This window comes from Vipera berus, assembly GCF_964194415.1.
Source record: "Vipera berus genome assembly, chromosome: W".
In the NCBI taxonomy this organism is placed as follows: domain Eukaryota; kingdom Metazoa; phylum Chordata; class Lepidosauria; order Squamata; family Viperidae; genus Vipera; species Vipera berus.
This window is the reverse complement of record NC_138210.1, coordinates 22,620,533-22,635,592: the sequence shown is the minus strand read 5'-3', so window position 1 is coordinate 22,635,592 and position 15,060 is coordinate 22,620,533. Positions and strand designations below refer to the sequence as shown.

Here is a 15,060-nt window from a genome sequence, read left to right as displayed (position 1 = left end):
CCACTTCACCTTGACCTCCTGTACCGCTCTGCCTGCTCCTTAATACTCAAGAGTCTTTCCTTCTGGCAGGAGTGGTTGCTAACGCTTGGCTCTGCTCCAAAAATCACGGAGCAGAGACGCTGCGCAGCCCGGAGCTAACCCAGGCTTCGGGGGGGCTCAATCCTTCAGCCGCCCAAACTTTAAGCTCAGGCGGCCCCGGAGAGCTCAACCCCTACCTGGGGCCTCACCCCCTCCTCTTCTCCCGAGGAGGGGGCTTCAGATCCACCTAAACAGCTGATCGGCACTGTTTTCGATGAAACAACAAAGCTGCGGAGCGGACAGCCCGGAGATGGCTGTCTTCAGCGTCGCGTCGCCACTGGAAGTCCCTTCTTTTAAAATATTAAATGGCTTTAATTGCCATACATTTCTTTCCAATCTAAGAATTTCTTTATATGTAATCACATCATGCTTAAATCCCACATTTATATTTTCTATCGCATGTTTAGGTATTGCCCAAATTGGAAATTTAAAATTCAACTTATAACGATATTTTTTCCAAACTCGCAACAGGGCATATCTTAATATATGTGTCTTAAAAACATTATCCACTTTTTTGTCATACAATAAATAAGCATGCCAACCATATAACAAATCATATGCTTCAATATTCAGTAATCTCCCTTGTGTTAAATTAAACCAATTAATTGATGATAGTGCCGCCGCCTCATACTATAATTTAAAATTGGGCATTTTAAGACCACCTCTTTCACATACATCTTGCATTATGTACGCCATAATCATCACAGTCTATCTCATACATTAGTTTCCCCTTTTAAATTGCACTACTGAAATAAATGAACTTTTGCACGATATTCTAATTTTTCGAGTTTTACCTGTAGAGGCTATAAAAAGGCAAAAAAAGGATAAGACTCCTGGCCCAGATGGATTACCTGCAGAGTTTTATAAATCACTACAAGAAGTATTAAGTCCGATTTTGACGGAACTGTCTAATGAAATTCTCCTGGAGGCTAAAATACCAAATACATGGATTGAAGCTAATATTACTTTAATACCTAAAGAAGACTCTGATTTAACACAAATAAAAAATTATAGACCAATATCATTATTAAATGTAGATTACAAAATCTTTGCTTCAGTAATGGCAGAAAGAATAAAGAAATTTTTGATCAAATGTGTACATACAGATCAAAATGGTTTCTTACCTAAAAGACAGATAAAAAATAATCTAAGAATGATTCTTGATGTGTTAGAGTATTATGAAATTCATTCAGGGAAACAGATGGCTTTAATATTGCTTGATGCACAGAAAGCGTTTGACAATGTAAACTAACAATTTATGTTTCAGCAATTTGCAGAAATGGACTTTGCAAAAAACTTTATAAATGTAATCAAAACAATTTATTGTAAACAGACAGCCAAAATAATTGTAAATGGAGATCTTAAAGAAAACATCAATATTAAAAAGGGCACAAGACAGGGATGCCTACTATCTCCATTACTATTTATACTAACATTGGAAGTACTGAACACAAACATTAGACAAGATACAGAAATTAAAGGACTGGAGATAAAAGATGAAAAATATAAATTACAAGCATTTGCAGATGACTTGGTCTTTATACTGGAAGATCTACTGGAAACAAGCACTAAACGTCTGGAGAAAATAGAAAAATTTGGAGAAGTGGCAGGGTTGAGAACAGAGGAAAGACTAAAGTGCTAATAAAGAATTTAACACAAACAAAAAAATCTACTAACAATAAATACAAATCTTCAAATAGTTAAAAAAAGTTAAGTACTTGGGAATTTATCTAAGATCAAGATGCGTAACAGTAAAAGAAGATAACTACGTAAGACTGCTAAAACAAATAAAATTGGATTTGGAAAAGTGGAAAAACTTCCAACTTTCAATGTTGGGGAGAATAGCAACAGTGAAAATGAATATCTTACCCAAAATGCTCTTTTTATTTCAAACGATTCCTGTAAGGCTGGGAAATGCCTTCTTTGATGAACTGAATACAATAATATTGAAATTCATCTGGCATGGAAAAAAAGCTAGAATTAAAGTGAAAATACTACAAGAAGCAAAAAACAGTGGAGGATTTGGACTCCCGGACTGGAGGTTATACTACCAAGCAACTATTCTAACATGGCTTAAAAAATGGATAATACTTAGAGATAAAAGACTATTGTACCTAGAGGGGTATGACCTACAAATATGATTCCATTACATTCCCATGATAACAAAACTGCAGTGATAGTTCACAAATCTTCCAATGGATCATTAATCCACAAAGGTGTTGCATACCATCTTGTGCCTTAATGATAAAAATCTGCAGTTACCTGGATGAGTAAATGTTTGCAACTAGTATTAGGATGGTAACCTACAGTGAGGGAAAAAATTATTTGATCCCCTGCTGATTTTGTACATTTGCCCACTGACAAAGAAATGATCATTCTATAATTTTAATGGTAGGTTTATTATAACAGTGAGAGACAGAATAACAACAAAAAAATCCAGAAAAACGAATTTCAAAAAAGTTTCAAATTGATTTGCATTTTAATGAGTGAAATAAATATTTGATCCCCTAATCCAGGGCTTTTCACCCATTGTACCACTTTTAGGATATGGCAACATCCGAGTACCACCAGTCGCCTAGCAAGGTGTCAAAAACTTGATGACCAAAAGAGAAAAAAAAGGAAAAAATGAAGTACAGGTAGTCCTTGACTTACAACAGTTCGCTTAGTGACTGTTTGAAGTTACAATGGCACTGAAAAAAGTGCCCCCCAAGCCACAGCCGAGCAAGACAACTGCCTGCCTGCCCGGTGGCGCTCTTCCTCCTGTCTGAGGTTTTCATTGTTGTGAGCATTTCTGTTGAGGATTGGCAGTGGGGGTGGGGTGGGGGGTTGGTTTTTATTCCCCCCATCTGCTGGGTGGTTGCAGCAGGTTTTGGTCACTTCACATGACCCTGGGACAGTGTGGCCGTCATAAATATGAATCAGTTGCCAAGCATCTGAATGTAAATCAAAAGACCCTGGAGATGCTGCAACATTCCAGCTGATTGGCGCTTCTTCTGGGCTCAGAAGCATCAGGATCAGCGCTTAGCTCCACCTGGAGCCTGGTGCTGATCCTGGCGCTTCCACTGAGCCCTGACAGCCTCGAAGAAGTGCTGATCCTGGTGCTTTCGCTGAGCCCTGACAGCCCTGCAGCTCCAGCCATCTCTCACTCAGGCTTGTGCGGTGCTGCCACCGGTTCAGCTCATTCCCCTCCCCCGCTACCAGTTTTCTAGGATGGTTGCGTACCACCTGCCAGGTGCCAATGTACCACAGGTGGTAACTGTACCACTGGTTGAAAAGCCCTGCCCTAATCTCAGCTTGTTACCTGTATAAAAGACCTGTCCACAGAATAAATCAGTCAATCAATCAGATTCCAAAGTCTCCACCCTGGCCAAGACCAAAGAGCTGTCCAAGGATTTCAGGGACAATATTGTAGACCTACACAAGGCTGGAATGGGCTACAAGACTATCGCCAAGCAGCTTGGTGAGAAGGTGACAACAGTTGGTGCGATTATTTGCAAATGGAAGAAACACAGCATAACTGTCAATCTCCCTTGGTCTGGGGCTCCATGCAAGATCTCACCTCGTGGAGTTTCAATGATCATGAAAATGGTGAGGAATCAGCCCAAAACTACATGGGAGGATCTTATCAATGATCTCAAGGTAGCTGGGACCATAGTCGCCAAGAAAACAATTGGTAACACACTACACTGTGAAGCATTGAAATCCTGCAGCGCCCGCAAGGTCCCCCTGCTCAAGAAAGCACATGTACAGGCCCGTCTGAAGTTTGCCAATGAACATCTGAATGATTCAGAGGAGAACTGGTTGAAAGTCTTGTGGTAAGATGAGACCAAAATCGAGCTCTTTGCATCAACTCAACTTGCCGTGTTTGGAGGAGGAGGAATGCTGCCTGTGACCCCAAGAACACCATCCACACCGTCAAACATGGAGGTGGAAACATTATGCTTTGGGGGCATTTTTCTGCTAAGGGGACAGGACAACTTCACATCAAAGGGACGATGGACGGGGCTATGTACCGTCAAATCTTGGATGAGAACCTCCTTCCCTCTGCCAGGGCATTGAAAATGGGTCGTGGATGGGTATTCCAGCATGGCAATGACCCAAAACACACGGCCAAGGCAACAAAGGAGTGGCTCAAGAAGAAGCACATTAAGGTCCTGGAGTGGCCTAGCCAGTCTCCAGACCTTAATCCCATAGAAAGTCTGTGGAGGGAGCTGAAGGTTTGAGCTGCCAAAGGTCAGCTTTGAAACCTTAATGACTTGGAGAGGATCTGCAAAGAGGAGTGGGACAAAATCCCTCCTGAGAAGTGTGCAAACCTGGTGGCCAACTACAAGAAACATCTGACCTCTGTGATTGCCAGCAAAGGTTTTGTCACCAAGTACTAAGTCGTGTTTTGCGAAGGGGTCAAATACTTATTTCACTCATTAAAATGCAAATCAATTTGTAACTTTTTTGAAATACATTTTTTTGGATTTTTTTGTTGTTATTATGTCTCTCATTGCTAAAATAAACCTACCAGTAAAATTATAGACTGATCATTTCTTTGTTAGTAGGCAAATGTACAAGATCAGCAGGGGATCAAATAATTTTTCCGTCAGTGTATATACAGGTGAAACTCAAAAAATTAGAATATCGTGCAAAAGTTCATTTATTTCAGTAATGCAACTTAAAAGGGGAAAGTAATATATGAGATAGACTCATTACATGCAAAGCAAGATAGTTCAAGCCGTGATTTGTCATAATTGTGATAATTATGGCTTACAGCTCATGAAAACACCAAATCCACAATCTCAGAAAATTAGAATATTGTGAAAAGGTGCAATATTCTAGGCTCAAAGTGTCCCACTCTAATCAGCTAATTAAGCCATAACACCTGCAAAAGCTTCTTGAGCCTTTAAATGGTCTCTCAGTCTGGTTCAGTAGGAATCACAATCATGGGGAAGACTGCTGACCTGACAGTTGTGCAGAAAACCATCATTGACACCCTCCATAAGGAGGGAAAGCCTCAAAAGGTAATTGCAAAATTTATTTATTTATTTATTTATTTTATTACATTTATATACCGCCCTTTCCCTGAGGACTCAGGGCGGTTTACAGGGAGTTAAAAAACCAGCAATACAAAAGTTAAAACCCATTTAAAAAAGATTAAATTAACCCTGTGCATTTAAAACCCCGATTAAAATAAATTACTCCTCAGCCTGGGCCCGAGAGCTCAAAGAGCCAGGTCTTCAGGCCCCGGCGGAATGACCGGAGGTCGGGGGCAGTCCTCAGCTCCACTGGCAGCTGGTTCCAGAGGGCAGGCGCCCCCACTGAGAAGGCCCTATCCCTGGGTGTCACCCGCCGGCAATCTCTTACCGGTGGGACCCTGAGCAGACCCTCCCTGTGGGAGCGCACTGGGCGAAGGGCATTTGATGCCGGCAGCAGGTGTTCCCTCAAATACCCCGGACCCAGGCCATGTAGGGCTTTATAGGTGATAACCAGCACCTTGAATTTCACCCGGAGGGCAACCGGAAGCCAATGCAGCTCGCGGAGTAGAGGTGTTACATGGGAGTATCGGGAGACCCCCATTACAACTCGCGCGGCCGCATTCTGCACCAGTTGAAGCCTCCGAGTGGTCTTCAAGGGCAGCCCCATGTAGAGAGCGTTACAGTAGTCCAAACGGGAGGTCACGAGCGCATGAGTAACTGTGCATAGGGCGTCTCGGTCCAGGTAGGGACGCAACTGGCGCACCAGGCGAACCTGTGCAAAAGAAGCTGGATGTTCCCCAAGTGCTGTATCAAAGCACATTAATAGAAAGTTATGTGGAAGGGAAAAGTGTGGAAGAAAAAGGTGCACAAGCAGCAGGGATGACCGCAGCCTGGAGAGGATTGTCAGGAAAAGGCCATTCAAAAGTGTTGGGGACTTTCACAAGGAGTGGACTGAGGCTGGAGTCAGTGCATCAAGAGCCACCACACACAGACGGATCCTGGACATGGGCTTCAAATGTCGTATTCCTCTTGTTAAGCCGCTCCTGAACAACAAACAACATCAGAAGTGTCTTACCTGGGCTAAAGAAAAACAGACCTGGGCTGTTGCTCAGTGGCCCAAAGTCCTCTTTTCTGATGAGAGCAACTTTTGCATCTCATTTGGAAACCAAGGACCCAGAGTCTGGAGGAAGAATGGAGAGGCACACACTGCAAGATGCTTGAAGTCCAGTGTGAAGTTTCCACAGTCTGTTGATTTGGGGAGCCATGTCATCTGCTGGTGTTGGTCCACTGTGCTTCATTAAGTCCAGGATCAACGCAGCCGTCTACCAGGAGATTTTGGAGCACTTCATGCTTCCTTCCACAGACGAGCTTTATGGGGATGCTGACTTCATTTTCCAGCAGGACTTGGCACCTGCCCACATTGCCAAAAGCACCAAAACCTGGTTCAATGACCGTGGGATTACTGTGCTTGATTGGCCAGCAAACTCGCCTGACCTGAACCCCATAGAGCAGACATGTCAAACACAAGGCCCGGGGGCCGGATCCGGCCTGCGAAGTGGTTTCATGTGGCCCGCGACACCATCCGGGAAACAGTGAGGGAACGGCTCCCACTGCCTTGGCCCTTGCCCAGAGACCCTCCTTCTGTCAGAGACCCTGGAAAAATTTATGGGGTGCCAACAATTTCGGCCATGACTGTATATGAACCAGAAAGTAATCAGATGAAAACAAAGGTACACTTCACAGTGCATGCTAGCAGAATTTAGGGAATTGTATTTTAATTCTTTATTGAACAAAAGGATGGGTGAGAAAATGACTGACATAGAGAATTAATAGTCAAGTTAATTATGTTGTGTCATAGGGTGCAAACCAAAATCAGTCCTCTATTTCTCTGACTCATTTTGGAGAATAAAAGGTTCCTTTTTCCTCCCCACACATTATTTATCTGAAGGAGATGAATAGTTATATTGAGGGGTCCTTGGTGCTCTCTGAGCTTTCTTGTTTTCTTGCAGACATTTCATTACCCTAACTAGGTAACATCCTAGTAAGGAGTGCTGTTTGCTGTCAGTTTATATTCTGGTGTCTTGCCTGTCTGTGTGGGTGGGGATGGTCTTAGGGATTCTTTGGTTGGGGTGTTTACTAATGGCTCTTTGGCAGTTTCTTGATTGGGGTATTGCTTACTTGATTGTTGGTCTGAAGTTGACCTTGGAGTTAATCTATGCTGATCTGAGTGCTGATTACTGGTGGAAAGGTGCTGGAGTCTCTTTCTTTGGGGCTAGTTGATTGTCTCTTTTGCATAGTCTATAGAAGTTGTTAATGTCTATTTGTATATTGATGGCTGATTTGTCAGAGTGCCAGGCTTCTAGGAATTCCCTGGCATTTTCAGATTTGGCCTGGTCTAGGATTGTCACATTTTCCCAATTGAAATTATGGTTAAATCTGTCTATATGTTGTGAAATTAAAGAATTTTCATCATGCCTTCTGACTGCCAGTTGGTGTTCATGGATGCGTTCTGCCAGTCTTCTGCCTGATTGTCCTACATAGTGGTTGTTGCAGTTCTTACATTGTATGTTGTAGATGATGTTGTACAGTGTAATACTTTTTAGGATTTGTGTTGGTTATGCTGTATTGGGTTAACTGGTCAGGGACTTTTTTATTAAGTTGCGTAGGTATCCATTTTGTTGGAATGTGTTGCATAGATGCTCCATTTCCTTTTTCTGCTGTACTTTATAATTTATTTAAATTAGCCATTCACAGATTGTCTTACACCTGGATTATTTTTTCACTAAAACAATTTGACTGAAATATTTAAGTTAAATATAAGTGAAGCTAAAGGCTTTGTACCACAGAATTTGAGGTACTGTACTACCATTTTCTTTGCATCTGTGAAGAAAACAGTCCATTTGGAGGACTGTAAAAGTATCCTAATTCTTGCATCCATGTATCATAAAATGTATAAATCCTTAGAATTAAATCCAAAAGAGCATTGCTTCCAAGTTACCTTGACTCTGAAATGTTGGGACATCAGCAGTAATCTCTAGCATGCTAAGGGAAACCATATGCTCTGTGAATGCAAGAAACCCAGTTCTATATGCACATTTTTGTGTACTCATCTAGAAGATTTTTAGACATTTCCTGCATCAAAAACACACAGAAGAGGAGCAGCTGTTGTTCAAATCATGAATTCAACTTTCAGTTGTCATCTTGAAAGAACTTGAGAATGATCTGCAGGTATTTCAACTTGGTTCTGTTAGGCCTACTTTGAATGTTTTCAGCATTTTCTCACATGTTCCTTTAAAACTTTGTCTTTCCCCCCACTTTCTTTGTTTCCATTTTAACTTACAGGTGAAACTCGAAAAATTAGAATATCGTGCAAAAGTTCATTTATTTCAGTAATGCAACTTAAAAAGGGAAACTAATATATGAGATAGACTCATTACATGCCACCACACACAGACGGATCCTGGACATGGGCTTCAAATGTCGTATTCCTCTTGTCAAGCCGCTCCTGAACAACAAACAACGTCAGAAGCGTCTTACCTGGGCTAAAGAAAAACAGACCTGGTCTGTTGCTCAGTGGTCCAAAGTCCAACTTTTGCATCTCATTTGGAAACCAAGGACCCAGAGTCTGGAGGAAGAATGGAGATGCACACACTGCAAGATGCTTGAAGTCCAGTGTGAAGTTTCCACAGTCTGTGTTGATTTGGGGAGCCATGTCATCTGCTGGTGTTGGTCCACTGTGCTTCATTAAGTCCAGGGTCAACGCAGCCATCTACCAGGAGATTTTGGAGCACTTCATGCTTCCTTCCGCAGACGAGCTTTATGGGGATGCTGACTTCATTTTCCAGCAGGACTTGGCACCTGCCCACACTGCCAAATGCACCAAAACCTGGTTCAATGACCGTGGGATTACTGTGCTTGATTGGCCAGCAAACTCGCCTGACCTGAACCCCATAGAGAATCTATGGGGCATTGCCAAGAGAAAGATGAGAGACATGAGACCGAACAATGCAGAACAGCTGAAGGCCGCTATTGAAGCATCCTGGTCTTCCATAACACCTCAGCAGTGCCACAGGCTGATAGCTTCCATGCCATGCTCATTGAGGCAGTAATTGCTGCAAAAGGGGCCCAAACCAAGTACTGAGTACATATGCATGCTTATACTTTTCAGAGGTCCGATATTGTTCTATGTACACTCCTTGTTTTATTGATTGCATGTAATATTCTAATTTTTTGAGATTGTGGATTTGGGGTTTTCATGACCTGTACACCATAATCATCACAATTATGACAAAACACGGCTTGAACTATCTTGCTTTGCATGTAATGAGTCTATCTCATATATTAGTTTCCCCTTTTAAGTTGCATTACTGAAATAAATGAACCTTTGCACAATATTATAATTTTTCGAGTTTCGCCTGTATATAAGCAAGTTAATGGATATATGGAAAACTGAAATGTTTGAATCAGCAGCATCCAAGGGGAACGGTCAAAAATTAAGGTGATGTTTGCAGCAGCATTTTCAAACCTCTCTCCAACACCTCCATAGCTCTCCCACCCACCCCCCAGTTCTCTAATAAAAATATAGCCTCAGAATGGATTTTGATATTTTTTAGACCATCTTAGTGTAAGGTTTTACACTTAGCCTCACAATTGCCCCAGCATTACTCAGGAATTTAAAACAGCCAAAAGAAACTCCTGAGCCGAGGTTTCAGCAAGCAAACAACTTTTATTTTGATCAAAATAGAGTTGGGTGGCCACATCTCTCTTCGTGGCTGGTAGAGAGATGAAGGCAACAACCAGGAAAGATGTATTCCACCTTTTATACCTTTCCAGAACAAAGAGATATGGTCTTGGTACTAGGAAACAAAAGGTACAGAAAAATAATTCCAAGATGATGATTCATACACAGCTCCAGCATAACTCCTTTTCCCCCTCCCCTTACCATGCTCTTTTCATGTAAGCAATAGCCTGTACCTAAAGCATGAAACATTTGCTTTTATATAACTAATTTCCCAATATAAAGCACCTACAAAACTGCTTGCACATAAACAAACATATATGTATGATTACAAAGTATCACTACTAATATCAATATTACTAACATCAACCTTAAACATAATAAAATCCTTTCATTAGTTTTAAATATGGAATTGTAGTGATCTTTTAGGTTGAGAGAATGTGGTAGTTTTTCTCATAGTACCTAAGTGAGCACATGGACATCAGATTCTGCATTCAGATGGATTGATTTGCAAATTAACTACTAGCCTTGTGGCTTCTACGTACTTTAACTCAACTTTTTACAACAGTTGGTGAGTTATTCCAAACACTGATGTTCTTTAAAGAGCATATTTCTTTTCCTTTTTTGTCTTCTATAGAGTTTACAGATGTTGCCTCAACAACGAAAGGCCATTGCAAAATTTAAAGAGCCTGCTGATGCTTTAAAATTTCAACAGAAGTTTCACAGGTAAGTATTACGCATAGGTTTTCTCATATATGAACTATTTTACTCTTCCTCAACATTTTTCAATGTTAGATGTCTTTTATTACAATCCCATTGTCCCTAACCAATCTGGTGAAAAAGACAAAAGTTATAGCTCACTACAGCAATTGGGAAAACTATAAATTCTTTACAGCCAATTCACTTTACAAAGACCTTTTATCTTCTTGAGATTGGAGAACTGATTAGAGCTGATTCAACTGTAGCAATGATAGTTGATCAGGCTGAAAGCAAGCTTTGTATCTGTGTTCAATTTTTGTTTCTCTGTCTTAATATACTTTTTTTCAACAGTTTTCCATGACATCAGGAACAAATGTCATTTTATGTGCAGTGTATAAATCAGGATATCAAATTGTTTTGTATCATGATTTGTAAGCAGAATGTAAAGTTGATTCAAATTCTGGATGTTATAGTTTAACAAGCCAATGCCTCAGTGAAAAAGTTGGGTGCTTGACTAAACTGGGTCCAGGATATTTGAAGAACTGTCTTTCCCTAGTGGGACTGGCCTGCCCCACACATTCCGGCAGAAGAGGCCTACTGTGGACCTCATCAGCCAAGGAATTTTAGCTGGTGGGGTCTAGGAGAAGAGCCTTTTATGTCGTGGCCCCCACCCTTTGGAACATCCTGCTGCTGGAGGTGAGGTCTGGGCCTTAAGACCTGGCTCTGCTAGTTGGTGTGGGGCCCTGTTGGAGACACTTTAGGCTGGACATGGCTGGTGCAGTGACATAAGAGGGCACCACCCCTGCTCTGCATGAGCCCTTGGGGTTTTTAGTCTATTCTTGTAATTTTAACTGTTCCTATATTCAGTGCTTTTTTTGTAAAAGAAAAAGGTGCCGGAACTCACACATGTCATACAATCCGCCTTGCCTACCCTACAAGGTTCCATCCAAAAAAGGTGCCGGAACTCCGTTCTGAGCGTTCTATGAGAAAAAAAGCCCTGTCTATATTTATAATTGATTTATAGATCTATTTTATTGCATTGTAAGCCACCCAGAGTCACTTTGGATAGTGTGATGGGTGGCACATAAATTTAATAAATGAATGAATAAATAAATCTGTCAATGAAACAACCTAGACTTTTCATAGTTTGAAGCACTTGCTTATGAAACATGGCTGCATCTGAACCAAGCCTAAAATTGCATGAGAGCGTGTAACTAAACAAGTTCCTTAATGCATTAAAAAAATACAGCTGCCTTAAATCATTGTGCGTTCATCTTTTTTTCCAGGCACATGATAGATCTCTCCCATATCAATGTGGCACTGATAGTGGAGTGACCCACTGAGCATAAGTTGGCTTAAAATAAAGCAAGTTATGGAGGAAGTCAGAAGGGTAGAATCTTCCTGTAATTTCTGGTGCCAGCTTTACAGACTCCTTCTGAAACTTCAAATTATTTTGCGACAGCTGCTGACAGCAACCGCCTTGCTACAAATGAAGTTTGATTTCAAGATTGAAAAAGATCTGTATTGAACATACATAATTACAGATCTCATGTATGAATAGTGTACATGGATGTTTTCAGGCAATTACTATGTGATCACAATGACTTGGAACAAAAGAACATTGACTCTTGAAAAGTTTTTTATGTTTTTTCTTAGAAAAGAATATTTGATAATGGTTGCCCTTATCTTCAGTGTGAGGTGTTGAAATCAGAATACACCCATTATCTAGTGTTTGTAGCTAAGCATATAGATACCTATAATATAGAATAAAAGTTGGTCTATGTAATTTGTGGATTTTTTTTCCCAAGAGGCTCTGAAGCTCATTCTTGAAAGCTCTTATTTCTAGTAAGGTGAATATAGTTTGTTGTGCATAAAAGTCCCTCTCAGTGTTCCTAGCATTATTTCTTACCAACCCTATTTTGGACAAATAGTCTCACCAATTTGATGTCCTTATGTATGAAGGATGCTTGTATTCAGACTCCAGAATCTTGGATCGACACATTTTTTAGCCTTCTCTTGTGCTTAGAGTGCTTGAATGGGTAGGAACTAACTGAAAGCTGCTGGTGGTGAGAATGTTTACATATTCAAGTCCAGGAAATCCATTTGGGTTAGGCTTGTTGGGAAGTGAGTCACTGGTGTTGAGCTTCATATTTTAATTTATTTTTTGTGTAATAATTGGCAGTAATGTTTGATAATGGTAGAGTCTGCCAAATTGTACTCTAGCACTGTTCCCACGTCACCTGGTGAATTATGAGAACATTTCCTGTGTGAGATGTGGGCTGTTCTGAAAATAAGTGCAGACTTTATGGAAGTTGTTTTTATACTAAATAAACTCTTTCCTCCAAAGAAAGGTGCTTGTGACAATGTTCCCTGCTCCCTTTAGTTAGTGAGAGTTTACTACTCTTAGAAATCTATTCAATGGTTATGTATTTGAGGCCATTAAACATAGTCAGAGCTGATAAGGATTATAACTTAGACAGTGAGTTTGAGCATATAGAAAAATATAGTCAAATAATGTTCTCTCAGGACTGCAAGTTATATGACATTGAGAAGTAGTGATGTTTCTTTTCTAATTATTCAAAATATTCTGAACAGATGAAGGCTTTTAAAACTGTTCCCAGTTAAAGAGAAGATGTGGGAATTGGCTATAAGCAATCAAAGTATAAAAATACATCATGTCTTCTAAAGGCAAAGCTGGGTTTTTTCCTCCACTGGTGGTACCACAGCTATAGCATCTTTGGTATAATGTAGGGTATGAAGATATGTTAAAGATGTTTTATCAACTAGCTAGAAAAAAAAGTCTTCATCTTGCGGAGTATCCTACCTTGAATTTGACCATACCATAGAGGTGAGTTTTGCTGTCTTTTATTATTTACATCTCTTAATTTGTGTTTGTTAAGAAAACTGGGATTTTAGTTTATGGTGCAATTTAGGCTAGCTTTTCTCTGCTTAGAATTGTGTTAAAAACTAACAGTCCCTCAGGGTCAAAAGAGTGAGACTATCATACCTTTGCCCATCTCAGGACATGTTACAGTCTTCCCACAAAACTAAGATTGCAGTTTAGGACTTAACATGTAAAGTAATATTCTTTAAAAATATGTCTTCACTGCACAGCTCAGGTACAGTTTCTCCATAACAAACAAGCACAATACTCAGATAGTTCTGAAAACAGAGTAGGTTGAAACTGAATTCACTACGCAGTAAAGAGCTGGGCTCAGTCATTGGCAAGGCTGCATCACTTTGGCAGGATTAAATGCAACAATGCCTGCCAGAAGAGGGGATTTTATAATGTCCCACCTCTACATGACATTTGAGGTCAGAGGAAACTTTTATTTATTGTATCAGTAGATCTTTGATTAGGCTGGATAACCTTCAAACAGCTTAGGGCATTGTGAAGACTGGGAACATTAATTAATGCTTTAAGGTTTATAACTTCTGTATATGGAAAATCTATGGTGTGGCATTTAAAATAATGGTGTTGACTTTTGTATGATTTGTCTGAGGCCAATTTCTTATACATGATGGCAAATGCCTAGTAGGTGTATAATATGCTCACCATTTTGGTAGAGGGGATTCTCAGATATGGGAAAGAGAAAGAAGAAGACAGCTTGTGATTTTTTTCTCTGTGTCTCGTAGTGAGCAGAAGGAAACCTGTAGTATGGGGTGATAGGCACCAAATCTCTTGCTTGAATTGTCTTTCAATATTACAATACCTTGACTGATTAATGCCAAATTAAATTGAGTTTGGCATGATCATAGTAATGTTGGTTCCTAATTTTGAGGTGCCTTCCACAAAAGCAAATCACAGTAAAAATAGGAGACCCTGTTCTTTGCATAATGCTTCCTGACCCTATCTCCACATCTTTTGTAGAAGATCTGTTGCAACCATTATCTTGTTCTTTCTTTATCATGTGTTCTTTTAAAGATGCAAAATGCAGGGATTGCATTTAATGTATTGTGTAAATATGAGACTTTTTAACAAAATTTAAATGAAGCTGTTCACATGAAAGCTTATTTGGTGGGGTGGGGAGGAAGGCAGTTGTATTGTCTTATCAGAGTTGAATGGAAATGGTTCCATAAATGATGTTGTTGTTGTTATGTTTGGTGTAACTCTTCTGTTTTTTTATAAAGATGCCAGTAAGTCAATACATGTCTCTTGACCTGTGTATTATTTGTTCTGGAACTTCAAAAGCATACATTTGGCATAGATGTTTAGCCAGTGACCACTGTATGTGGAAACTTTTTTCTCATATAGAGATAACTTTCATTTAATTTGGCAACATTTTCTAGGTCACTTTAGTTTTTATACCCATACCAATGAAAAAGTGTAGTCAAGTTATGTGTAGATGCTGAAGTATTGACTATATAGTTCAAAGTTAAATGGCCACTATAGTATTTATTAATTCATGTATTTTTCACATTCATTTTGGACAAGGTTGGATAATTTTAATTTCATAAGAAATTAAATATAATCTGCATAATGGTGTTTTTGTCCAGGGTAAAATGAGGGTGATTTACTCTTGGCTCACCTATCATGAGAAGATTACAGAAAATCTTCCCTATATAATTATTGTGTTTTAC

At 40.0% G+C, this 15,060-nt stretch overlaps 1 protein-coding gene across 4 annotated transcripts in view; it reads left to right on the top strand.

The window, feature by feature from the left end:
- The window catches only part of LOC308676208 (RNA-binding protein 33-like), a 293,110-nt gene extending 278,485 nt beyond the window's left edge, over positions 1 to 14,625 (top strand). For 2 of the 4 annotated variants that reach the window (XM_081341982.1, XM_081341985.1), the window contains 2 exons: positions 10,418 to 10,506; positions 11,766 to 14,625. In XM_081341982.1, coding sequence (XP_081198108.1) covers positions 10,418 to 10,506; positions 11,766 to 11,814 — 138 coding nt within the window. In that variant the 3' untranslated portion in view covers positions 11,815 to 14,625. Of the gene's footprint in view, positions 1 to 2,622; positions 3,099 to 10,417; positions 10,507 to 11,765 lie in introns of those variants that run through there. The other 2 variants (XM_081341984.1, XM_081341983.1) reach the window with 2 other exon arrangements.
- Positions 14,626 to 15,060: the final 435 nt, after the last annotated feature.